A 26,578-nucleotide genomic window follows, 5' to 3' on the forward strand; every position below is an offset into this window, starting at 1 on the left:
TCCTGGGACAAGGTCAAATTGTCCACTACCTGAGTCCAGATCTGCTGCAACCTGTCCACCACAGAATCCACACCAGGACAGTCCGAAGACTCAACCTGTCCTGAAGAGAAACGAGGATGGAACCCAGAATTGCAAAAAAATGGAGAAACCAAGGTAGCCGAGCTGGCCCGATTATTAAGGGCGAACTCAGCCAACGGCAAAAAGGACACCCAATCATCCTGGTCAGCAGAAACAAAACATCTCAGATATGTTTCCAAGGTCTGATTGGTTCGTTCGGTCTGGCCATTAGTTTGAGGATGGAAAGCCGAGGAAAAGGATAGGTCAATGCCCATCCTACCACAAAAGGCTCGCCAAAACCTTGAAACAAACTGGGAACCTCTGTCAGAAACAATATTCTCAGGAATGCCATGCAACCGAACCACATGCTGAAAGAACAAAGGTACCAAATCAGAGGAGGAAGGCAATTTAGCCAAGGGCACCAGATGGACCATTTTAGAAAAGCGATCACAGACCACCCAAATGACTGACATCTTTTGAGAAACGGGAAGGTCAGAAATGAAATCCATCGAAATATGTGTCCAAGGCCTCTTTGGGACCGGCAAGGGCAAAAGCAACCCACTGGCACGAGAACAGCAGGGCTTAGCCCTAGCACAAATCCCACAGGACTGCACAAAAGTACGTACATCCCGTGACAGAGATGGCCACCAGAAGGATCTAGCCACTAACTCTCTGGTACCAAAGATTCCAGGATGACCAGCCAACACCGAACAATGAAGTTCAGAGATAAGTTTATTAGTCCACCTATCAGGGACGAACAGTTTCTCCGCTGGACAACGATCAGGTTTATTCGCCTGAAATTTTTGCAGCACCCGCCGCAAATCAGGGGAGATGGCAGACACAATGACTCCTTCCTTGAGGATACCCGCTGGCTCAGATAAACCCGGAGAGTCGGGCACAAAACTCCTAGACAGAGCATCCGCCTTCACATTTTTAGAGCCCGGAAGGTACGAAATCACAAAGTCGAAGCGGGCAAAAAATAACGACCAACGGGCCTGTCTAGGATTCAAGCGCTTGGCAGACTCGAGATAAGTCAAGTTCTTATGATCAGTCAATACCACCACGCGATGCTTAGCTCCTTCAAGCCAATGGCGCCATTCCTCGAATGCCCACTTCATGGCCAGCAACTCTCGGTTGCCCACATCATAATTACGCTCAGCGGGCGAAAACTTCCTGGAAAAGAAAGCACATGGTTTCATCACTGAGCAATCAGAACCTCTCTGTGACAAAACCGCCCCTGCTCCAATCTCAGAAGCATCAACCTCGACCTGGAACGGAAGAGAGACATCTGGCTGACACAACACAGGGGCAGAACAAAAACGACGCTTCAATTCCTGAAAAGCTTCCACAGCAGCAGAAGACCAATTAACCAAATCAGCACCCTTCTTGGTCAAATCGGTCAATGGTTTGGCAATGCTAGAAAAATTACAGATGAAGCGACGATAAAAATTAGCAAAGCCCAGGAACTTTTGCAGACTTTTCAGAGATGTCGGCTGAATCCAATCCTGGATGGCTTGGACCTTAACAGGATCCATCTCGATAGTAGAAGGGGTAAAGATGAACCCCAAAAATGAAACTTTCTGCACACCGAAGAGACACTTAGATCCCTTCACAAACAAAGAATTAGCACGCAGGACCTGAAAAACCATTCTGACCTGCTTCACATGAGACTCCCAATCATCTGAAAAGATCAAAATGTCATCCAAGTAAACAATCAGGAATTTATCCAGATACTCACGGAAGATGTCATGCATAAAAGACTGAAACACAGATGGAGCATTGGCAAGTCCGAACGGCATCACTAGATACTCAAAATGACCCTCGGGCGTATTGAATGCAGTTTTCCATTCATCTCCTTGCCTGATTCTCACCAGATTATACGCACCACGAAGATCTATCTTAGTGAACCAACTAGCCCCCTTAATCCGAGCAAACAAGTCAGATAACAATGGCAAGGGATACTGAAATTTAACAGTGATCTTATTAAGAAGGCGGTAATCAATACACGGTCTCAGCGAACCATCCTTCTTGGCTACAAAGAAGAACCCTGCTCCCAGTGGTGATGATGATGGGCGAATATGTCCCTTCTCCAGGGATTCCTTCACATAACTGCGCATAGCGGCGTGTTCGGGCACGGATAAATTAAATAATCGACCTTTAGGGAATTTACTACCAGGAATCAAATTGATAGCACAATCACAATCCCTATGCGGAGGTAGGGCATCGGACTTGGGCTCTTCAAATACATCCTGATAATCAGACAAGAACTCTGGGACCTCAGAAGGGGTGGATGACGAAATCGACAAAAATGGAACATCACCATGTACCCCCTGACAACCCCAGCTGGATACCGACATGGAATTCCAATCCAATACTGGATTATGGGTTTGTAGCCATGGCAACCCCAACACGACCACATCATGCAGGTTATGTAGCACCAGAAAGCGAATAACTTCCTGATGTGCAGGAGCCATGCACATGGTCAGCTGGGCCCAGTACTGAGGTTTATTCTTGGCCAAAGGTGTAGCATCAATTCCTCTCAATGGAATAGGACACCGCAAAGGCTCCAAGAAAAACCCACAACGTTTAGCATAATCCAAATCCATCAGATTCAGGGCAGCGCCTGAATCCACAAACGCCATGACAGAAAACGACGACAAAGAGCATATCAAGGTAATGGACAGAAGGAATTTGGACTGTACAGTACCAATGACGGCAGACCTAGCGGACCGCTTAGTGCGCTTAGGACAATCAGAAATAGCATGAGTGGAATCACCACAGTAGAAACACAGCCCATTCAGACGTCTGTATTCCTGCCGTTCAACTCTGGTAATAGTCCTATCGCACTGCATAGGCTCAGGTTTAACCTCAGGCAATACCGCCAAATGGTGCACAGATTTACGCTCGCGTAAGCGTCGACCGATTTGAATGGCCAAAGACAAAGACTCATTCAAACCAGCAGGCATAGGAAATCCCACCATGACATCCTTAAGAGCCTCAGAGAGACCCTTTCTGAACAAAGCTGCCAGCGCAGATTCATTCCACTGAGTGAGTACTGACCATTTCCTAAATTTCTGACAATATACTTCTATATCATCCTGACCCTGGCACAAAGCCAGCAAATTTCTCTCAGCCTGATCCACTGAATTAGGCTCATCGTACAGCAATCCGAGCGCCAGGAAAAACGCATCGACACTACTCAATGCAGGGTCTCCTGGCGCAAGAGAAAATGCCCAGTCTTGAGGGTCGCCGCGCAAAAAAGAAATAATAATCAAAACCTGTTGAATAGGATTACCAGAAGAATGAGGTTTCAAGGCCAGAAATAACTTACAATTATTTTTGAAACTTAGAAACTTTGTTCTATCTCCAAAAAACAAATCAGGAATAAGAATTCTTGGTTCTAACATAGATTTCCGATCAATAGCATCTTGAATCTTCTGTACATTTAAAACGAGATTATCCATTGAAGAGCACAGACCCTGAATATCCATGTCCACACCTGTGTCCAGAATCACCCAAATGTCTAGGGGAAAAAAAAAAAAAATGAACACAGAGCAGAGAAAAAAAAAAAAAAAAATGATGTCAGAACTTTTTCTTTCCCTCTATTGAGAATCATTAGATAGGCTCCTTGTACTGTTATGTCTGCTAATGAAAGGTGTAAAGAAGGCAATCCAGAGACACAGTGTGCCTAGCAATCAGAGCGCACACAGTGATCTGACAAATACCCAAAAACAAAGAACGAGCTCTGAGACGTGGAAACTCTGTAGACTGCACACCTGATCCTATCCTAAACACAACTAATAGCGGCTGTGGATTGCGCCTAGCAACTACCTATGCAACTCGGCACAGCCTAAGAAACTAGCTAGCCTGAAGATAGAAAAATAGGCCTGACTTGCCCCCAGAGAAATACCCCAAAGGAAAAGGCAGCCCCCCACATATAATGACTGTGAGTAAGATGAAAAGACAAAACGTAGGGATGAAACAGATTCAGCAAAGTGGGGCCCGATAATGTTAGACAGAGCGAGGATAGTAAAGCGAACTTTGCAGTCTACAAAAAACCCTAAAGAAAAAACCACGCAAAGGGGGCAAAAAAGACCCACCGTGCCGAACTAACGGCACGGCGGTACACCCTTTGCTTCTCAGAGCTACCAGCAAAAACAAAGACAAGCTGGACAGAAAAAAAGCAACAAAATAGCAAAAAAAGCACTTAGCTATACAGAGCAGCAGGTCACAGGAACAAGCAGAAGAAGCTCAGATCCAACACTGGAACATTGACAAGGAGCAGGGATAGCAGCATCAGGCGGAGTTAAGTAACGAAGCAGTTAACGAGCTCACCAGAACACCTGAGGGAAGAAGCTCAGAAGCTGCAGTACCACTTGTGACCACAGGAGTGAATTCAGCCACAGAATTCACAACAGGGTTGGGGCTAAATTTATGGTTAGGTTTGGCGCTAAATTTAGGGTTAGGGTTGGCGCTAAATTTAGGGTTAGGCTTCTTTCACACTTACGTCGGTACGGGGCCGTCGCAATGCGTATTAGGTATTAGGGTTAGGGTTGGCATTAGGGTTACGCTTGGGATTAGGGTTAGGTTTGGGATTAGGGTTAAGGTTAGGGTTGTGATTAGGGGTGTATTGGGATTAGGGTTAGGTTTGAGGTTAGGGTTGAAATTAGGATTAGGGTTGTGTTGGATTTAGGGTTTTGATTAGAGTTATGGTTAGGGTTGACATTAGGGTTGTTTTGGGGTAAGGGTTGTGATTATCGTTAGGGTTAGTGATTAGGATTATGGATCGGGTTGGGATTAGGGTTAGGGGTGTGTTGGGGTTAGGGTAGGAGCTAGAATTGGGGGGTTTCCACTGTTTAGGTACATCAGGGGGTCTCCAAACACGACAGCCAATTTTGCGCTCAAAAAGTCAAATGGTGCTCCCTCCCTTCTGAGCTCTGCCTTGCGCCCAAACAGTGGGTTACCCCCACATATGGGGCATCAGCGTACTCGGGATAAATTGGACAACCACTTCTGAGGTCCAATTTCTCCTGTTACTCTTGTGAAAATAAAAACTTGGGGACTACAAAATCTTTTTTGTGGAAAAAAAAATATTTTTTATTTTCATGACTGCATTATAAACTTCTGTGAAGCACTTGGGCATTCTAAGTTCTCACCACACATCTATATAAGTTCCTTGTGGGGTCTAGTTTCCAAAATGGGGTCACTTGTGGGGGGTTACTACTGTTTAGGTACATCAGGGGCTCTGCAAACGCAACATAACGCCCACAGACCATTCTATCTAAGTCTGCATTCCAAAACGGCGCTCCTTCCCTTCCGAGCTCTGCCGTGCGCCCAAACAGTGGTTTACCCCCACATATGGGGCATCAGCATACTCAGGATAAATTGGACAACAACTTTAGTGGTCCAATTTCTCTTGTTACCCTTGTGAAAATAAAAACTTGGGGGCTACAATATCTTTTTTGTGGAAAAAAATATTTTTTATTTTCACGACTCTGCATTCTAAACTTCTGTGAAGCACTTGGGCATTCAAAGTTCTCACCACACATCTATATAAGTTCCTTGGGGGTCTAGTTTCCAAAATGGGGTCACTTGTGGAGGGTTTCTACTGTTTAGGTACATCAGGGGCTCTGCAATCGCAACATAACGCCCGCAGACCATTCTATCAAAGTTTGCATTCCAAAACGGCGCTCCTTCCTTCCGAGCTCTGCCGTGCACCAAAACAGTGGTTTACCCCCACATATGGGGTACCAGCATACTCAGGACAAATTGGACAACAACTTTTGGGGTCCAATTTCTCTTGTTACCCTTGTGAAAATAAAAACTTGGGGGCTAAAAAATCTTTTTTGTGGAAAAAAAAATATTTTTTATTTTCACGACTCTGCATTCTAAACTTCTGTGAAGCACTTGGGCATTCAAAGTTTTCACCACACATCTAGATAAGTTCCATGGGGGGTATAGTTTCCAAAATGGGGTCACTTGTGGGGGATTTCTACTGTTTAGGCACATCAGGGGCTCTCCAAACGCGACATGGCGTCCAATCTCAATTCCAGACAATTCTACATTGAAAAAGTAAAACGGCACTCCTTCTCTTCCAAGCTCTCCGGTGCGCCCAAACAGTGGTTTACCCCCACATATTGGGTATCAACGTACTCAGGAGAAATTGCACAACAACTTTTGTGGTCTAATTTCTCCTGTTACCCTTGTGAAAATAAAAATTTGGGGGCAAAAAGATAATTTTTGTAGAAAAAAATGCGATTTTTTTTATTTTCATGGCTCTACGTTATAAACTTCTGTGAAGCACTTGGGGGTTCAAAGTGCTCACCACACATCTAGATAAGTTCCTTACGGGGTCTAGTTTCCAAAATGGTGTCACTTGTGGGGAGTTTCCACTGTTTAGGCACATCAGGGGCTCTCTAAACGTGACATGGCGTCCGATCTCAATTCCAGCCTATTCTGCATTGAAAAAGTCAAACGGCGCTCCTTCACTTCCAAGTTCTGCGGCGCGCCCAAAAAGTGGTTTACCCCCACATATGGGGTATTGGCATATTCAGGAGAAATTGCATAACAAAATTTATAGTTACATTTCTGTTTTTACACATGTGAAAATAAAAAAAATGGTTCTGAATTAAGATATTTGCAAAAAAAAGTTAAATGTTCATTTTTTCCTTCCACATTGTTTCAGTTCCTGTGAAGCACGTAAAGGGTTAATAAACTTCTTGAATGTGGTTTTGAGAACCTTGAGGGGTGTAGTTTTTAGAATGGTGTCACACTTCGTTATTTTCTATCATATAGACCCCTCAAAATGACTCAAAATGTGATGTGGTCCCTAAAAAAAATGGTGTTGTAAAAATGAGAAATTGCTGGTCAACTTTTAACCCTTATAACTCCCTAACAAAAAAAAATGTTGTTTCCAAAATTGTGCTGATGTAAAGTAGACATGTGGGAAATGTTATTTATTAACTATTTTTCGTGACATATCTCTCTGATTTAAGGGCTTAAAAATAAAAAGTTTGAAAATTGCAAAATTTTAAACATTTTCGCCATATTTCCATTTTTTTCATAAATAATCGCAAGTAATATCGAAGAAATGTTACCACTAACATGAAGTACAATGTGTCACGAAAAAACAATCTCAGAATCAGCGGGATCCGTTGAAGTGTTCCAGGGTTATAACCTCATAAAATGACAGTGGTCAGAATTGTAAAAATTGGCCCGATCATTAAGTACCAAATTGGCTCTGTCACTAAGGGGTTAAATATCCAATAGCTTTCCCTATTGATTAGACTCCTATAGTGGTCAGGAACATTGTCTGGTACATGATCGATAATAATGAGACTCAGAAATCTAGGATCTTTCTGCTGCACTATAGAAAAATGCTTAGATAAACTGTGTAATAAGAAACCATTACAGATATTTTGGCAATGTTTATTTAAGCGGGCATGCATGGTTTGGAGACCACAATTGCATTGTATTAAATGGATCACAAAAATGGATTGGCAACTCACATGGCAGTTAATGTTATAACTGGTGCCTGTAGTATTTGATGCAAATTGTTTTGCTTTATGCACAATTGTTGCACAAGAAGGGCATTTAGGAATTATGCAGGCAAAACAACTAGGACTTGAAACGGTATTATGGGGCCATCAACCTTTATGGAGCAGCATATGGGGCATATTAGTCTATGGAGCATCTTATGGGGCCATCAACTTTTATGGAGCATTAAATCGGGCATATTCTATGGAGCATCTTATGGGGCCATTATTAACCTTTGTGCAGCATTATATAGGGCATATTTTTTGTATGGAGCCAAATTGTTCTGTAAGGAGGACTGCATTAGTAAAATCAAAACCAGGGCAGGCAAGGGAACTACCACCTCAGAATTTGGCAAGTGAAGTTTTGTTACCACCAATAATTACTCCCACAGATTAATTCAGGATCTACTCAAAAACCACTGGTTCATTCTGAAGGGTGACCAGATCCTTCTAAACACCTCTCTGCTAATCCGAAAACGGTCTTTAGAAGCAATCGTACCCTTCGTAATTTGGTTGCCTCAAGCAACACTACCCTGAATCCTTGTCCCTAGACAACCAATACCATTTCAAGTCCTGGTTGTTTTGCCTGCAAAATTCCTACATGCCTTTGTTGTGCAACAATTGTGCATAGAGCAAAACAATTTACATCAAATACTACAGGCACCAGTTATAACATTAACTGCCATGTAAGTTGTCAATCCAGTTTTGTGATCTATTTAATAAAATGCACTTGCGGTCTCCAGTACGTGGGGCGCACCATTCAAACCATGCATGCCCGCTGATTCAACTGTGATATGCCATTGAAATGCATTGTGTATTAAAGGTTTTTATTCTCTTCACCACTGGCCCCCTGCGACTTTCATTTGAGCGCTCTGCAGGCTGCGTTGCAATTTTTTTTCTTCACAATCCCAAGATGGTGGCTCCCATGAACTGTGATTCTCTCAACATAATTCTTCTATTCACAGATATTACGCTTTCAAAGGTAATTTATTCCATATTTATTCATACATACAGCTTCATTACTATGACATATGCTGGGGAGAGTGTTGTGTGCTGGAGCCAGGAGCAGACATGTTCTGCAGGAGCTCCTGTGATTCCTCTTAAAAAAGTTACTATAGCTTACTTAAAATTGGATTTATTTGGAAAAAAGTCACGAAAGACCTTCTGGACCATGCCAGGAATGATATTAAATAAGAAACAAGCAGATTTATTGAAGAAACAGACTTTGTTTGGATGGATGAAGGAGTGGGTGAGAGCCGGTGATTCAGCTCCTTTGTTTGCTGCAGAGGTGATTTCAGCAAATATGGTGAAGCAAGCAGGCGCTAAGAGGAATGGCTATGGTAGTTCCTCTACCTCCAGAGTAAAGAAAATTGGAATCCAGACAACCCCAGGATAAAAGTAATAGGGAATGCAGAGTTTCAAGCCACTGAAACAGCTGTGTGCACCGGTTTCCAGTGCGGGACTCCCTTCTGCTGCGACGGCGGTGAAGCTCCGTGGGCTTTTGTCAGCCCATTGGATTCTAGAAGAGAGGACCTACAGATCTGCTATACTCTCCACATTAGCTCATGGAGAGGACAAGAGATGCCGGTAGACCGCGGCAGCCTGACCAGGTATCACAGTCACACATTACACTTCATACTCCGGCCACCAGGGGGAGCAAAAGGCACTATGTATTAGGCCACTCCTCACACTGGTAAAACTAGGGGTTAGATAGGAAGTTAGACAGAACGCAGCCTGGGAGAGCTCCAGGGAGGACCTGTCAGGGGTGAGTTCCTGGCAGGTACCTAGCAGAAAGGACAGGACGTGATGGAGCCGCGCCTGCACTACCTTGCAGCGGCATCCTAAGAAAGGACACGAAGCGAAGGATATTGTGGAGAAGTGAGAAACGAGATCACAGCACAAAGGAGAGCCAGTAGGAGTCGTGCCCCGAGATCGGCAACATCCTACTGAGGCGCGTAGCTGGTGGCCGGAACGCCGAGGAAGTAACTGACTCCAAGCATTACTTCAAACAGCGGCAGGACAGTTGATTATAGGTTGGCTGTCTACCATATATCACCTAAGAAGACATAGGGGGCAAGCGTGGAGAGGGGTGTCTCTAGGGTCCCAGAATAGTTCCGAGCCTTCCCGTCAAACGGGTGCGTCCTATCCAGATAAACTTGGGGGACGGAGAGAGAGAGAAAAACGAATATGAAAGTTGTGAGGACTATCCCGAATGCTCAGCAGGGAAGAACTACAACACACAGGTGCTAGTTGGTAGGCACTGATTTCCACCTGCAAAGGGAACTCTGGATGTGCCTTTGGACCGGCCGGTCTCAGTCAGCCCTGTTAGCAGTGCTCTGGATTGAGGATCCCGAAGTCTTCAGTAAAAGGTGAAGAGACTGCAACCCTGTATCCTCGTTATTAACTGCGCCTTACATCATCACCACCTACACTACTGGCAAGCCCTGGGGATATACTTCACCTGTGGGAAGGTATACCATCCAGCTGCCATAACATCACCCCAGTGGACCCCAAGCAGCGTCGGTCACCCTGACCGAATACCACAGGTGGTGTCACGAAACCTTGGCCGACTTTCATCACCCCTTTCATTGGACGCCCCTTGCAGGGTCACGGACCGGGTCCAGCCACCGTGACAACGTCAGGATCGAGACAGAGAGGACCGGTACTGAGTACCCCGCGGCCCTGCGTCTGTGGGCACTCCAACTTGGCATCACGAACAGGATCTACTAAAGCCTGAAGAATCAGGTCATGTGTGCCTTGGAACTTTGTTAGATTTGTGCTTGAACTGTGATTTATTGCAAAGACTGTGTAGTGCTAATTGCCACCAAGATTCCCGCTAAAACTGCCACCATTGCCACGCCACGAGGAGCGCAGGAGAAGAAGGAGGGCGTGCCATGGGAGGAGATCGCAAAAGTGGCGCCAAAAGTAGCGACCGCCCCCTCCGACGACGGCTGCAGGATGACGAGCTCAGGAATGCAGGAGCTCAAATCCCAGAAAATGGAGGAGCTGCGTGTTTGTGCCGCCGCAGATCAAGGAGCGGAGACGGCGACCAGCGGTTGCCAGGACAACGGCGGAGTGACTCGGTGTCGTCCATGCCCACCGGATGCGAATCAGAGCCTGCCGCTACTGGAGGCGTCAGACCTCCCGTCCCGGACGTGGGGTCGGCAACAGCGAAGAAATGGAAGTCGGAGCTGTGCAAGAAGATCGTACAGGGAGAGCCGTGGTCAGAGCCACAGCAGACTCCAGTGTCCTCGTCAGCGGAGCCCATCGACATCGGTGGAACCACATCAGACGCTGGTACCAGAAACGACCCTGCCCCACCAACCGATCCTGCTCCAGTGACCGCTCCCCATCCCATCTGTGACCGGTCTTCCGCTGCCGAGATTGTGGTGGCAGCCCTTTACGCCATTAAGGGGATACTGCCCCCGCTACCGACATCTATGGGTGAACCATTAGACGTGAGTCACGAGGGGGTGATCTTTGAATGGGATGCTCCAAGGATCCAACCAGACGGGTCCAGACAGGAGGGCTCTTACGTCATCGGGCTCACCTGGGAACTGTATAGACGATGCTTAATTTCGCAATGGAAAGACCGGGAACGAACAGAACAGACTGCCCGACCAGGGGTACAAACGCCCCTCATCAACTGCTGCCCTGAGAGTGCGGTGAAACAAGGGATAGTACTGGCCTTCCACCTGAGAAGGGGTTGTGGCTTCATACTGGAGCCAGGACTGCCGACTGAAGTCTTTGTGACTAGCTGTAACGTGGAGGCCCAGTCCCACAGCGTACCTCCTACCCGAAACTTGTACAGAGGAGACCATGTGACCTACACCCGCCACTGGAGTGAGCGGGGATGGTATGCCAAGAGAGTCAAACGATGTGAGCATGTGGTAGCGCCATCTACTGTCACGACCGAAACTAGTGACAGTATCACGCCGATCCCCGAACCCGCGAGACCCAGTACTACTACCCCTGTGTGTGGCGTCCTGCTGGCGGAGTCTGCCACTAACACTGACATCCTTACCCAGACCCTAATGACTTGATTGTGCCCGAGAGACAATCCAAAGACGTCAATACCATATCGGATGGGAGCACGGAGCCAGACCTTCCCCGGTCAGGCAGTGTTCACTACTGGCTGATATCTTGTCGCCTACTGTAGAAGTAAACCTCGAAACCCTGAAAGATGTAAATAGTTAACTGTTTGTTTCCTGCTCTTCTGCCGTTAAACTCGTCCTGGGTTATTTCTTAAAGGGATCCCTTTGTTGACCCTGGATCCTATTGTATTATGTTTTTTGCACAAGTTTATTATTGTTTCCAAGGACTGCCGAATCATGGACGGTGAGTGATTCACAAACTGGTTTTGTACATAGTTCGCACCTTCTTAAAGGTGCTTTCTACTGGTTTTACAAGGAAAGAAGCCTTTGTGAAGAAACGATTCCTGATGACGACGTGGAAGTTTCTTGTGTCTTACAGTTTATTAGTGACTTGGTGATTGTTTGCACTACCTCAAAGAAGACTGATTTTTCCTCTTAAAGGGAATGTTACTTGTTGCCTTAAGTAGTAAGATAGTAATAATGTTTGCATAGTAAATGACATGTAGGTAGAGAGCTGGAAAGTGAACCCGTAGGGGTTAGTGAGTCTGAGAACCATAGAGAGATGGTTGATAGATGGTTGCTGTGAACCTAGAAGAAGAGAGGCAGTAGGTCCCGACGAATAGCCAGGCAGTCCTGCATATGTGTGAAGTCAGAAGAAATAAAGAAAAAGTTAGATTTGCTCTGTAGCGTTTCATAGTAAGCCTTTAGTGGGTTCAGCTTATACGCCCTTAAAGGAGAAGTTAAATTATTGTTCAAAGATTTGCACTTAGTAGAATACCCGGCTGGGTAATAGAAATTATTTATAGTCAGTAGAATAGAATGTTATTTAAAATATTTAAACATGTTTCTGTTTGTAACGTTCAAGTGACCTCACCTCCCATAAAGGGAAGCATTGTTATATTTACTTGTTTAAAGCATTCCAAAATTTTGTATGTCTTTTTCTAACATGTATTGTTGTTCTTCTTTTCCCAGTCGGGGAGTACTGGATTTAACCGGGGGGGAGTGCAGCGCCCCAGAGTCCTGGTCATTGCAGCAATTTCGCTCTGCCACTAAGGGGAGTGATGTTATGTCTGATTGCACTAAAGGAGTTCACCTGACCAGGTATCACAGTCACACATTACACTTCATACTCCGGCCACCAAGGGGAGCAAAAGGCACTATGTATTAGGCTACTCCTCACACTCTGGTAAAACTGGGGGTTGGATAGGAAGTTAGACAGAACGCAGCCTGGGAGAGCTCCAGGGAGGACCTGTCAGGGGTGAGTTCCTGGCAGGTACCTAGCAGAAAGGACAGGACGTGACGGAGCCGCGCCTGCACTACCTTGCAGCGGCATCCTAAGAAAGGACACGAAGCGAAGGATATTGTGGAGAAGTGAGAAACGAGATCACAGCACAAAGGAGAGCCAGTAGGAGTCGTGCCCCGAGATCGGCAACATCCTACTGAGGCGCGTAACCGGTGGCCGGAACGCCGAGGAAGTAACTGACTCCAAGCATTACTTCAAACAGCGGCAGGACAGTTGATTATAGGTTGGCTGTCTACCATATATCACCTAAGAAGACATAGGGGGCAAGCGTGGAGAGAGGCGTCTCTAGGGTCCCAGAATAGCTCCGAGCCTTCCCGTCAAACGGGTGCGTCCTATCCAGATAAACTTGGGGGACGGAGAGAGAGAGAGAGAAAGAACGAATACGAAAGTAGTGAGGACTATCCCGAATGCTCAGCAGGGAAGAACTACAACACACAGGCGCTAGTTGGTAGGTACTGATTTCCACCTGCAAAGGGAACTCTGGATGTGCCTTCGGACCGGCCGGTCTCAGTCAGCCCTGTTAGCAGTGCTCTGGATTGAGGATCCCGAAGTCTTCAGTAAAAGGTGAAGAGACTGCAACCCTGTGTCCTCGTTATTAACTGCGCCTCACATCATCACCACCTACACTACTGGAAAGCCCTGGGGATATACTTCACCTGTGGGAAGGTATACCATTCAGCTGCCATAACATCACCCCAGTGGACCCCAAGCAGCATCGGTCACCCTGACCAAATACCACAGGTGGCGTCACGAAACCTTGACCGACTTTCATCACCCCTTTCATTGGACACCCCTTAGCAGGGTCCGGGTCCAGCCACCGTGACAACCCCAGGACCGAGACAGAGAGGACCGGTACCGAGTACCCCGCGGCCCTGCGTCTGGGGGTGCTCCATCATCTGCATAGAGATGATACTGGAACCCAAATCTGCTGATTGTTTGTCCAATAGGGGCCGAGTAAAGAGAGAAGAGGAGGGGGACTAGGAATGAGCCTTGCGGAACCCCGATAGTAAGGGGACGAGGAGAGGAAGAGGAACCGGCAAAAGATACAGAGAATGAGCGGTCAGAGAGGTAGGAGGAGAACCAGGAGAGGGCTGTGTCCTTGAGGCCTATAGAGCGGAGCATAGTGAGGAGGAGCTGATGATCCACAGTGTCAAATGTGGCAGAGAGATCCAGGAGAATCAGCAGAGAGCAATGACCTTTGGATTTAGCTGTTATTAGGTCATTAGAGACTTTAGTGAGGGCAGTTTCAATGGAGTGTAAAGAGCGGAAACCAGATTGTAAGGGGTCAAGAAGAGAGTTATCTGAGAGATAGCGGATTAGATGGGAGTGGACCAAGCGTTCCAGGAGTTTAGAGATGAAGGAAAGGTTAGAGACAGGTCTGTAGTTAGCAGTGCAGTTCTGGTCCAGGGATGGCTTTTTAAGCAAAGGGGTTATGATGGCATGTTTAAATGAGGAGGGAAAGATACCTGAAGAAAGAGAGAGGTTAAATATTTTAGTCAGGTGAGTGGTGACCACTGGTGAGAGAGACTGCAGGATATGTGAAGTAATGGGGTCACTGTTGCAGGTTGTAGGCTAAGCAGAAGCGAGGAGCTTGAAAACTTCTTTTTCTGAAACAGGCTCAAAGATGTCTAGTTAGCTTGAGGTGCGGCAGGAAAGGGGATCCAGGCACTGAGGAGATTGCGCTGAGATATTCTGATAGATGTGGTTGATTTTTCTGAGAAATAAGTGGAAAGATTCTCACCGCTGAGGTTGGTGATGGGGGCCTGTACTTTAGGTTTCAGGAGGGAGTTTAAGGTTTCAAAAAGTCGTTTTGGGTTGTTGGATAGTGATGTGATGAGGGTGGTGAAGTAGGAGTGTTTGGCCAGATAAAGGGCAGAGTTATAGGTTTTGAGAATGAACTTATAGTGGATGAAGTCTTCTGCTAAGAGAGATTTTCTCTCTATAACGTAATAAAGTTTTGTTATAATCAAGCACACCATTGTTTTTCTTGTGAAATTCTCAATAAGTTTGATGTGTCCCATGACCCTCTTCCCATTGAAAAAAATAAAGTTGGATCCAAAATTGCAGCCTTCAAAATGGCTGACATGGTCACCACCCATCTTGAAAAGTTTCCACCTCCCATACACTAATGTGCCACAAACAGGAAGTTGATATCACCAACCATTCCCATTTTATTTAGGTGTATCCATATAAATGGCCCACCCTGTAGTTCAGGCTTCTTGCTGTTCCTTTGCTCAAATGCAGTTTTCTCAGTAGCTTTAGCTGGTGGTCTGTTTTGAAGAAAACAATTGGTCATGATTAGACATGGACGAACCTGAAAAGTAAAATTCGATATCCGTGCTGAACACCTGCTGTTCGGGCACGGACACCGAACATGGATGTCACCGGTAAGTCCATGTTACTGTTCTGGGTTTGGCCCCCGAACACCGGTTGTTTGTAAAATCATCACCGCCGGTCAGACAGCCACAGTTCCCATGCTGTCAAATGACAGCGTGAGCCCACAGCTATGATCGTAGATATAAAGTTTACCTCCGGTCATTGGTGTCAGGTGATGGGACAACTGCTCCCATCAGCTCATGCCTGCTGCTGCTAATAACAGTGAGAGCAGGAGCAGCTGATAGGAGTATTCATCAGCAGGCATCTGCGCTGTAAATATATATATATATATATTTTAATGGGATGGGTTCCGCTGTGTTTTTGATAACCAGCCAGGCAAAACTCACACCTGGGAGTGTAACCTTCAGCTGTCAGTTTCAGCAAGGCTGGTTATCAAGAAAAGAGAGGTCACCACCCCTTATTTTTTAATTATTTAAATAAATCATTTAAAAAAACAGCGTGGGGTCCCCCCATTTTTGACAATCAGTCAAGCTAAAGCAGACACTTGGGAGCTGGTATTCTGAGGCTGGTAGGGGCCATGGATATTTCCCCCCAGCCTAAAAATTGCATCCCGCTGCCACCCAGAAAAGGCACATCTATTGGATGCGCCAATTCTAGTGCTTTTCCCACTTGCCCTGTAGCGGTGGCAGGTGAGGTTAATATTTGTGGGGTTGATGTCACCTTTGTATTGTCAGGTGACATTAAGCCCATGGATTACTAATGGAGAGGCATCTATAAGACTCCTATCCATTATTATTCCTATAGCTACCGTATATGGTAAATAAAATCACAGCCAGAATAAAGTCATTTATTTTAAAGCAAAGAACTTTTACCTTTTTATTTAAAAATAACAAACACAGTTATACACACATTACGCTTAATTGCACTGAATCCCTTGTTTCCTTAATAAAACAAAAATAAAAAAAACAATGATATCCCTCACCTGTCAGTCATTCTGTCCGATTCCATAATCCATGTCTGAAGGATAAACCATTTTCTACCTGGACGGTGCCAAGATGCGCCCGTCCAGGTTGAGAAACACTTGTGAATGAGCAGCTTGCACAGCATCAGTAACTAGCGGAGACATCATCAAGGTTACTGATGGTCATTGAGATTGCGTTCCCAGCCGTGCTGAACTGTGGTGACCTTGGTGAGATCTCCGCTAGCACTGTGGGAAAGTCTCACAGTGCAGAGGCGAGTTCACCGCAGTTCAAATTTATTGCAGTGAAATTCTCCCGGTGAACTTTCCAGAGTTGTTGCTGGTGGCCATGTTTTCTTCTTCTTCTTAGCACAGTGTTGCTATCTCTCCTCTGGGCTGTTCTTTGAGTCATTGGAATTCTGGGCCAATAACCTGTTGGGAGCGGATTAATCTCTGTACTGTCCAGCCATGAATAAATGACTATTCAGGAACAAAGACAATACAGCTTACCAAGGGTATTTCTTATAGCTTTGGATCTTAGCATCCTGTCTGTCAATTTGCAAAGTGAAAGTAAAATGTGCTTCAGTGACACACACTCACAGGAACTTCCTGTTTTTTTTAACAATGCTTTAATGGAAATATAACATTATAGCTGGAGATAGAAACTCACTATTAAACAATAGTAAATAGTAGTTGGTGCAATATATAATAATTTGCATAACTTCAACAATTATACTTACCAGTCTCCGTCTTTTTCTGTACGAGGCACGGCTATGGTCATCTTCTGCAGTTTATGACCTGCTGGATCGCTCAAGCATTTGCAGGGCGAGCCGGAGGTTATTTCTCAGTGTAAGTCTGAGAGCCAGAAAAAAAGCCATAATGAGGCTTGCACAGACTTACATTGAGAGCTTGTGACTGATACCTCAGACTTTCAGTGAGTCAGAAGTTGCAGTCACAGCATATTGGATCAGGACCGGAGTGCGCCAAGAAGAGCAGAAAATGGTGGCTGGTAAGTATATTACTAGAGTCAAGGAACGTAAATTAGTAATACTACTCTAGCACCAAAAAAAAAGTTGTTTATTCATGACCAACACACAAAATATGGGCACAGGCAGTGTCATGTAAAACTCCCTCAAAAGAGCACTCCATCCATCTGTTGAAAAAATGGTTCAATCTCCAGAAGAGATAAATCTCCTTTGCCAGAAGAACTATTAAACTGTGGAATAGTCTACTCCGAGAGCTGGCCACTGTGGGAATCTTTGATGGTTTGTAAAAATGCTTGGATGCTTTTTATTTTAGAAAAAAATCCATAAATAATTATATGAATGTTAAAAATTTGGTTCAGTACATCTATAATTGGGATGATAAGGGAAAGATTCTCTCTTTTGGAGCAAACTGTCTTGCATTATGTTTGCACTTATAAGCCATCCTCTCTATCAGCTACCCTCCCTCGAGTGAACTTGTTGGACAAGTGTCTTTTTTTTAATTGCGATAACTACGCAACAGTCCATGGTAGCCAGTCTTCACTCCTGTGACCAGCATTCCCGGTCCGGAATCCTGGATGCCTCTGCATTGACTGCATTGGATGCTCATGGTGGCACAAATCATTACTCATCTCTAATTATGATCATCATGATGATCAGAAACATTTTTATTATTATTACCATTAAAGGTGTGGTCCCATTCAAGGAGGGGCTTAAACTAAATATTTGGCTAGATAAAAAAAAATAAAACTTTACTAACCTTCTGTGCTGGCTCCATTCCAGCGGTGTCTGCACTCGCGGTTCTGGGGCTGTGATGCAGTTAAATAACATTTGATGCCTAGTACCCAATCAGCACTGGCGTCACTGTCTCCACCTGCTGTTGAAATCAATATGGAGAGGAAGCCCGAGATCAGCTGTAGCCAAGACATCCGCTCCATGCTTAATTTGTCTGAAGGCGGAGACAGTGACGCCAGCCATGATTGAGTCCCGGACATGAAGTATCAATTCACTACATCACAGCCCCGGGACCACGAGTGCTCACACCGCTGGAACGGAGTTGGCATGGTAGGTGAGTATAGGTTTGTTTATTTTATTGGGGCTGAACATTTTGTTTAAGGGTTGTTCTAGTAGTGGACAACCCCTTTAAGTAAATAGGTATTCAGGCTATATTTAGATTTCAGGTACAGCCTCCAATGAATAGGGTAAAAATATGTATCATTCAATATGCTGAAGTTTGGTAATATGATATCCACCCCCTGGTTCATTGCCTCCTCCACAACAAGTGCAGCACTACCTGTAGTTACAGTGGTTCACACTTTTGTACATATATTTTGTCACTTTAGTAACAAATGTCGTAGCAAAGAATCACTTTCCTTATGGACCATTAGCAAATGACCCTATTATGAACACACTAAACAGTCAGTCATGTATTCAGTAGATATTAATTATGATTCTATGTACAATTCTTGATTTAGATTCTAAATGAAATTCCTTTTCTCAACCACATCCCATGGCTTGCTGACCGAGTGTTGGGACCGGAGTATGAGATGATCGCATTTCTAAAGGAAATGATTGCAGAGCATCGGGAAACTTGGGATCCAAATTACACCCGAGATTATATTGATGCCTACCTAGTGGAGATGGAAAAGGTAGGAACACTTTTGCCATTGTTAGGGCTATCTCACATTAGCATATAAATCGGACTAGTGCAATGCAAGAAAAAATAAATTGCATTGCACTTTGACCAATATTATTCAATGAGGCAGTACATAGCTGCATGTTTTCTCATTTGGATTTGGTGTGAGGAAAAAAATCGCAGCATGCTGCAAGTGTCCACGTATGACTAGACTCACCATCGCAAATGTAACACCCCTGGTTACCGGTTGTTACAGTGGCATTGCTTTCCTGACGGGGAGAGTGGTGTCATGCTTGGAAGCGAATAAGGATCCCTTTATAAGGTATGCACTAACATGCAACATGTTCTTACTCCAGGCCAGAAGGGGGAGCTCTGATTCAGTTTGTGGGTGGCTTCCCTATATATTCTGGCTGGAGGGAAAGTTAAGTAGTCTGCCAGAGGATCTTACAAATGTCTAATGTATTAAAGGGTAAGAAACAACTGCTTACTGCTAAAAAACCCTCTCTAAAATATAACCTTTATTAATTTTAATAAAATACCTAATTATTTACAACATGAAGGTGACACAGTGTGCACAACAAAAACACGAAAAAATGTAACATACAAAAGATGATAGTACAGAAGACTCAGGGCTACCACCACCCGAGGGAATCTATATTACTGATAGAAAGATAGCCTCGGGATTAAAGAAATACTTTTAGGATACTGTTCTAACTTATAAACCAATTTCTGCTGTGATAAAGACGTGCAGAGTGTAGCCCCTGCGGACACTTAGCCCCACAAAATAACCCTACGGTCCTGAGTACTACCTGGGAAATATAAGATATATACTACATAAACACACTATATTGATCTATAATAGTGCTTAACACATAACATTCTTACTCAGCCGAGGTGCCGAAAGGAGCGATATAGCCCTATCTTTGCACCTGCCTGAAATCATTCCTAGATGCGGAGGGTGGCATCCTAAGGCTACTTTCACACTAGCGTTGGCGTCGGCCCATCGCAGTGCATCGGGCCGACGTACTGACGCAACCTGTGCCAACGCAGCACAACGGGGGTCGCAGATGCATTATTACAACGCATCCGCTGCCCCATTGTGAGTTGCGGGGAGGAGGGGGCGGAGTTCCAGCCGCGCATGTGCGGTCGGAAATGGCGGACACATCGCACCAAAAAATGTTACAAGCAACGTTTTTTGGTGCCAACGGTCCATCACAACACGACGCAACCGTCGCACAACGGTTCCAACATGTGGCAATGCGTCGCAATGCGTCACTAATACAAGCCTATGGAGAAAAAACGCATCCTGCAAACAACTTTGCAGTATGCATTTTTTCTGCAAAACGACGCATTGAGACGTGCGTCGTACAACACTAGTGTGAAAGTAGCCTAAGATGGCGAGAGATGGGGCCCCCGCTCGTACGGCGGCTGTCCCTTTACTCCTATCTAACCCTAAACAGACGTATAGTTAGAAAAAGAGGGCCAAAAAATATAGAAAAAATCATTATGTAGTAAAGTGAGATAGTTCCCACACGTGCAGTTCATTCACACTTGCTGAAAAGAATAAATACCCCCATATATTGTAGTACCCTAAGATCAGGGAAAAGAATATAAAAATACTGATGTCTAGATGTTTACTTAGCACCAAATCAACAAGTGATTTATTTGGAAATAGACATCCATATGGAACAACACATACCGATCAGATGTAATTGGATATTTATGCTGCCCCTACCACAGATAGATGGCATATGCTCCTATTTCCAAAAATTGATAAAAGATCACACGGTGGACCACCATGATATAGGACAAATCCAAATCATAAATATTCAAAGAAAATCACATGTTGTTATGTGCCAATACACAAAATAACTGGATCTCACATATAAAGAAAAAGATATTCCTAAATGGAAAAATATTCATATGACTACTGACTACTGGCCTGGTAGGCTGTGGCTGGCTGCTGGCTTGCTAGGCTGTGGCTGGCTGCTGGCCTGGTAGGCTGTGGCTGACTGCTGGCCTGGTTGGCTGTGGCTGGCTGCTGGCCTGGTAGGCTGATGCTGGCTGCTGGCCTGGTAGGCTGTGGCTGGCTGCTGGCCTGGTAGGCTGTGGCTGACTGCTGGCCTGGTAGGCTGTGGCTGGCTGCTGGCCTGTAAGGCTGTGGCTGGCTGCTGGCCTGGTTGGCTGTGGCTGGCTGCTGGCCTGGTAGGCTGTGGCTGACTGCTGGCCTGGTTGGCTGTGGCTGGCTGCTGGCCTGGTTGGCTGTGGCTGGCTGCTGGCCTGGTAGGCTGTGGCTGGCTGCTGGCCTGGTAGGCTGTGGCTGGCTGCTGGCCTAGTAGGCTGTGGCTGGCTGCTGGCCTGATAGGCTGTGGCTGGCTGCTGGCTTGGTAGGCTGTGGCTGGCTGCTGGCCTGGGGCAGGTTTTTGCTCTGGCGGGCAGCAGGTTTTTGCTCTGGCTGCCGGCAGGTTTTTGCTCTCTGTCTTGCTGCAGGCTGGTACATGGATGAGTGAAGCCCTACATGGCAGGCTTTATATACACCTTTCCTAATTGGGGGCTGGCCAATTGTATTTGAGCATGCTCAGTTAAAAAAACAGAATCCGGCGCTGGATTCCGTCATGTGATGGATCCGGCATGCTCCGGCGCCCATAGGCTTCCATTCTAGCAAACGCCTGAGGGCATCGGATCTGGCGCTGTCCGGTTTTTCGACGCAGACAAAAAACGTTACTTTGTCTGTTCTTTCCCGCCGCTGGATCAACAATTTCCGACGGATCCGGTGAACGATGGATGAAACGTGAGGTCATCCATCGCAATCCGTCGCTAATACAAGTCTATGAGAAAAAGGCGGATTCGGCGGCTTCATTTGCCAGATCCATTTTTTAAAAATTCGCCAGATTGAGCCTGACGGCAAAAAAATGATGTGTGAAAAGGGCCTACCAGATACTTTGCACGTGTGTTTGATTTGTCCAATCTGTGTGACCGACATCCTCCTGACAGGTGTTCAGTTCAGTTCCAATGATTGTTGGACTTCTAATGACTTCATAGGAGTTTTTCCTATTACTCCAGGCTTTTTCAAGGATTGTACAAATTATTTTCCCATCTTTTAGTACACAACATGGTAAAACCAATGATGTCATTCAAAAGCACAACTCGTCCCGCAAAAAAACAAAGCCCTCACATGGCCATATTGATGGAAAAATAAAAAGGTTATGGCTCTGGGAAGAAGGGGAGCGAAAAACGAAAAAACAAAAACGAAAAAGGGCTGCGGCGTGAAGGAGTAAAATGAATGATGACATACTGCCTGTCTGTACATAGTGAATTAAGTGTATTATGCCAACTACTGCTCATGTAGGAGGTCCAATGCTGTTTCCCCATGATCCAGAGTCTGAACCCACATGATTAAAATTGATTTCTTCTAGGTGAAAGAAGATGGTTCCAGCAGTTTTAATGAAACAAACCTGCTCATGACAACTTGTGATTTATTTCTCGCTGGGTCAGAAACAACAGGTACCACCCTGAGGTGGGCAGTGCTGTTTATGATCCTCTACCCAGATGTACAATGTAAGTATAAACACATAGTAAGGTGTAGTAATCATATAGTAAGGTATATTTATCATATAATAAGGTATGACTAAATATTCCTATAGTAATGCTCAATTGTGTTCAGCCAAAGTTCAGGAAGAAATTGATCGAATAATTGGAAGAGAACGGAAACCAACAATGGGAGATGTTCTACAAATGCCATATACTAATGCTGTGATCCATGAAGTACAACGATGTGGAGATATTGTTCCCTTGGCTTTACCTCACATGGCACACCGAGATATGGAGATAAAAGGTTACTTTATCCCAAAGGTAAAATTGATGGTTAATGCCTTGGATTTTTGTATTGCCAGAAATACAGGAGGAATATTCAGGTTCTACACTGACAAGCATGACATTATTCCAGCTAACAGCTGCACACAAAACATTCTGGTGATAAAGCTGTACTGCTTACAATTGCAGTGTTGTAACATTACTACACATTACTTAGTAGCACGGCAGGTATATATATATATATATACACAGTACAGACCAAAAGTTTGGACACACCTTCTCATGTAAAGATTTTTCTGTATTTTCATGAATATGAAAATTGTACATTCACACTGAAGGCATCAAAACTATGGATTAACACATATGGAATTATATGCTTAACAAAAAAGTGTGAAACAACTGAAATTATGTCTTATATTCTAGGTTCTTCAAAGTAGCCACCTTTTGCTTTGATGACTGATTTGCACACTCTTGGCATTCTCTTGATGAGCTTCAAGAGGTAGTCATCGGGAATGGTTTTCACTTCACAGGTGTGCCGTGTCAGGTTTAATAAGTGGGATTTCTTGCCTTATAAATTGGATTGGGACCATCAGTTGTGTTGTGTAGAAGTCTGGTGGATACACAGCTGATAGTCCTACTGAATAGACTGTTAGAATTTGTATTATGGCAAGAAAAAAGCAGCTAAGTAAAGAAAAATGAGTGGCCATCATTACTTTAAGAAATGAAGGTCAGTCAGTCCGAAAAATTGGGAAAACTTTGAAAGTGTCCCAAAGTGCAGTGGCAAAAACCATCAAGTGCTACAAAGAAACTGGCTCACATGAGGACCGACCCAGGAAAGGAAGACCAAGAGTCACCTCTGCTTCTGAGGATAAGTTTATCCGAGTCACCAGCCTCAGAAATCGCAGGTTAACAGCAGCTCAGATTAGAGACCAGGTCAATGCCACACAGAGTTCTAGCAGCAGACACATCTTTACAACAACTTTTAAGAGGAGACTTTGTGCAGCAGGCCTTCATGGTAAAATAGCTGCTAGGAAACCACTGCTAAGGACAGGCAACAAGCAGAAGAGACTTGTTTTGGTTAGAGAACACAAGGAATGGATATTAGACCAGTGGAAATCTATGCTTTGGTCTGATGAGTCCAAATTTGAGATCTTTGGTTCCAACCACCGCATCTTTGTGCGATGCACAGTCACCAGACCTGAACCCAATCGAGATGGTTTTGGGTGAGCTGGACCGCAGAGTGAAGGCAAAAGGGCCAACAAGTGCTAAGCATCTCTGGGAACTCTTTCAAGATTGTTGGAAGACCATTCCAGGTGACTACCTCTTGAAGCTCATCAAGAGAATCCCAAGAGTGTGCAAAGCAGTCATAAAAGCAAAAGGTGGCTACTTCAAAGAACCCCGATTATACGACATGTTTTCAGTTGTTTCACACTTTTTTGTTAAGTATATAATCTGCATGTGTTAATTCATAGGTTTGATGCCTTCAGTGTGAATGTACAATTTTCATAGTCAGGAAAATACAGAAAAATCTTTAACCCCTTTACCCCCAAGAGTGGTTTGCACGTTAATGACCGGGCCAATTTTTACAATTCTGACCACTGTCCCTTTATGAGGTTATAACTCTGTAACGCTTCAACGGATCCCAGTGATTCTGACATCGTTTTCTCGTGACATATTGTACTTCATGATAGTGGTAAAAATTCTTTGATAGTACCTGCGTTTATTTGTGAAAAAAATGGAAATTTGGCGAAAATTATGAAAATTTCGCAATTTTCCAACTTTGAATTTTTATGCAATTAAATCACAGAGATATGTCACACAAAATACTTAATAAGTAACATTTCTCACATGTCTACTTTACATCAGCACAATTTTGGAACCAAAATTTTTTTTTGTTAGGGAGTTATAAGGGTTAAAATTTGACCAGCAATTTCTCATTTTTACAACACCATTTTTTTTTAGGGACCACATCTCATTTGAAGTCATTTTGAGGGGTCTATATGATAGAAAATACCCAAATGTGACACCATTCTAAAAACTGCACCCCTTTTGGTGCACAAAACCATATTCAAGAAGTTTATTAACCCTTCTGGTGCTTCACAGGAATTTTTGGAATGTTTAAATAAAAATGAACATTTAACTTTTTTTAACAAAAAATTTACTTCAGCTCCAATTTGTTTTATTTTACCAAGGGTAACAGGAGAAAATGGACCCAAAAATTTGTTGTACAATTTGTCCTGAGTACACCGATACCCCATATGTGGGGGTAAACCACTGTTTGGGCGCATGACAGAGCTCGGAAGCGAAGGAGCGCCGTTTGACTTTTCAATGAAAAATTGACTGGAATCGAGAGGGGACACCATGTTGCGTTTGGAGAGCCCCTGATGTGCCTAAACATTGAAACCCCCCACAAGTGACACCATTTTGGAAAGTAGACCCCCTAAGGAACTTATCTAGAGGTGTGGTGAGCACTTTGACCCACCAAGTGCTTCACAGAAGTTTATAATGCAGAACCGTAAAAATAAAAAATCATATTTTTTCACAAAAATTATCTTTTCGCCCCCAATGTTTTATTTTCCCAAGGGTAAGAGAAGAAATTGGACCTCAAAAGTTGTTGTACAATTTGACCTGAGTACGCTGATACCCCATATGTGGGGGTAAACCACTGTTTGGGCGCATGGGAGAGCTCGGAAGGGAAGGAGCGCTGTTTTACTTTTTCAACGCAGAATTGGCTGGAATTTAGATCGGACGCCATATCGCGTTTGGAGAGCCCCTGATGTGCCTAAACAGTGGAAACCCCCCAATTATAACTGAAACCCTAATCCAAACACACCCCTAACCCTAATTCCAACGGTAACCCTAACCACACCTCTAACCCTGACACACCCCTAACCCTAATCCCATCCCTATTCTCAACTGTAAATGTAATCTAAACCCTAACCCTAACTTTAGCCCCAACCCTAACTGTAGCCCAACCCTAACCCTAACCCTAGCCCTAACTTGATTTACTATTTATAGCGGGTTTTTTAGCGGATTTTTATGATTGGCAGCCGTCACACACTGAAAGACGCTTTTTATTGCAAAAAATATTTTTTGCGTTACCACAATTTGAGAGCTATAATTTTTCCATATTTTGGTCCACAGAGTCATGTGAAGTCTTGTTTTTTGCGGGACGAGTTGACGTTTTTATTGGTAACATTTTCAGGCATGAGACATTTTTTGATCGCTTTTTATTCCGATTTCTGTGAGGAAGAATGACCAAAAACCAGCTATTCATGAATTTCTTTTGGGGAAGGCATTTATACCGTTCCGCGTTTGGTAAAATGGATAAAGCAGTTTTATTCTTCGGGTCAGTACGATTACAGCGATACCTCATTTATATCATTTTTTTATGTTTTGGCGCTTTTATATGATAAAAACTATTTTATAGAAAAAATAATTATTTTTGCATCGCTTTATTCTGAGGACTATAACTTTTTTATTTTTTTGCTGATGATGCTGTATGGTGGCTCGTTTTTTGCGGGACAAGATAACGCTTTCAGCGGTATCATGGTTATTTATATCTGTCTTTTTGATCGCGTGTTATTCCACTTTTTGTTCGGCGGTATGATAATAAAGCGTTGTTTTTTGCCTCGTTTTTTTTTTTTTTCTTACGGTGTTTACTGAAGGGGTTAACTAGTGGGCCAGTTTTATAGGTTGGGTCGCTACGGACGCGGCGATACTAAATATGTGTACTTTGTATTGTTTTTTTTTAATTTAGATGAAGAAATGTATTTATGGGAATAATTTTTTTTTTTCATTATTTAGGAATATTTTTTTTAATTTTTTTTTTACACATTTGGAATTTTTTTTTTAACTTTTT

The 26,578-nt window shown here is 44.2% G+C and overlaps 1 protein-coding gene across 1 annotated transcript in view; it reads left to right on the forward strand.

Annotated features, from left to right (window-relative positions):
• LOC138647786 (cytochrome P450 2D14-like) overlaps window positions 1-26,578 on the forward strand; it is a 270,386-nt gene that overhangs the window by 187,202 nt on the left and 56,606 nt on the right. Inside the window, exons 5-7 of the mRNA XM_069737044.1 lie at window positions 18,743-18,916; window positions 22,320-22,461; window positions 22,568-22,755. Coding sequence (XP_069593145.1) covers window positions 18,743-18,916; window positions 22,320-22,461; window positions 22,568-22,755 — 504 coding nt within the window. The remainder of the gene's footprint in view (window positions 1-18,742; window positions 18,917-22,319; window positions 22,462-22,567; window positions 22,756-26,578) is intronic.

This window comes from Ranitomeya imitator, chromosome 8 (genome assembly GCF_032444005.1).
Source record: "Ranitomeya imitator isolate aRanImi1 chromosome 8, aRanImi1.pri, whole genome shotgun sequence".
Classification (NCBI taxonomy): Eukaryota; Metazoa; Chordata; class Amphibia; order Anura; family Dendrobatidae; genus Ranitomeya; species Ranitomeya imitator.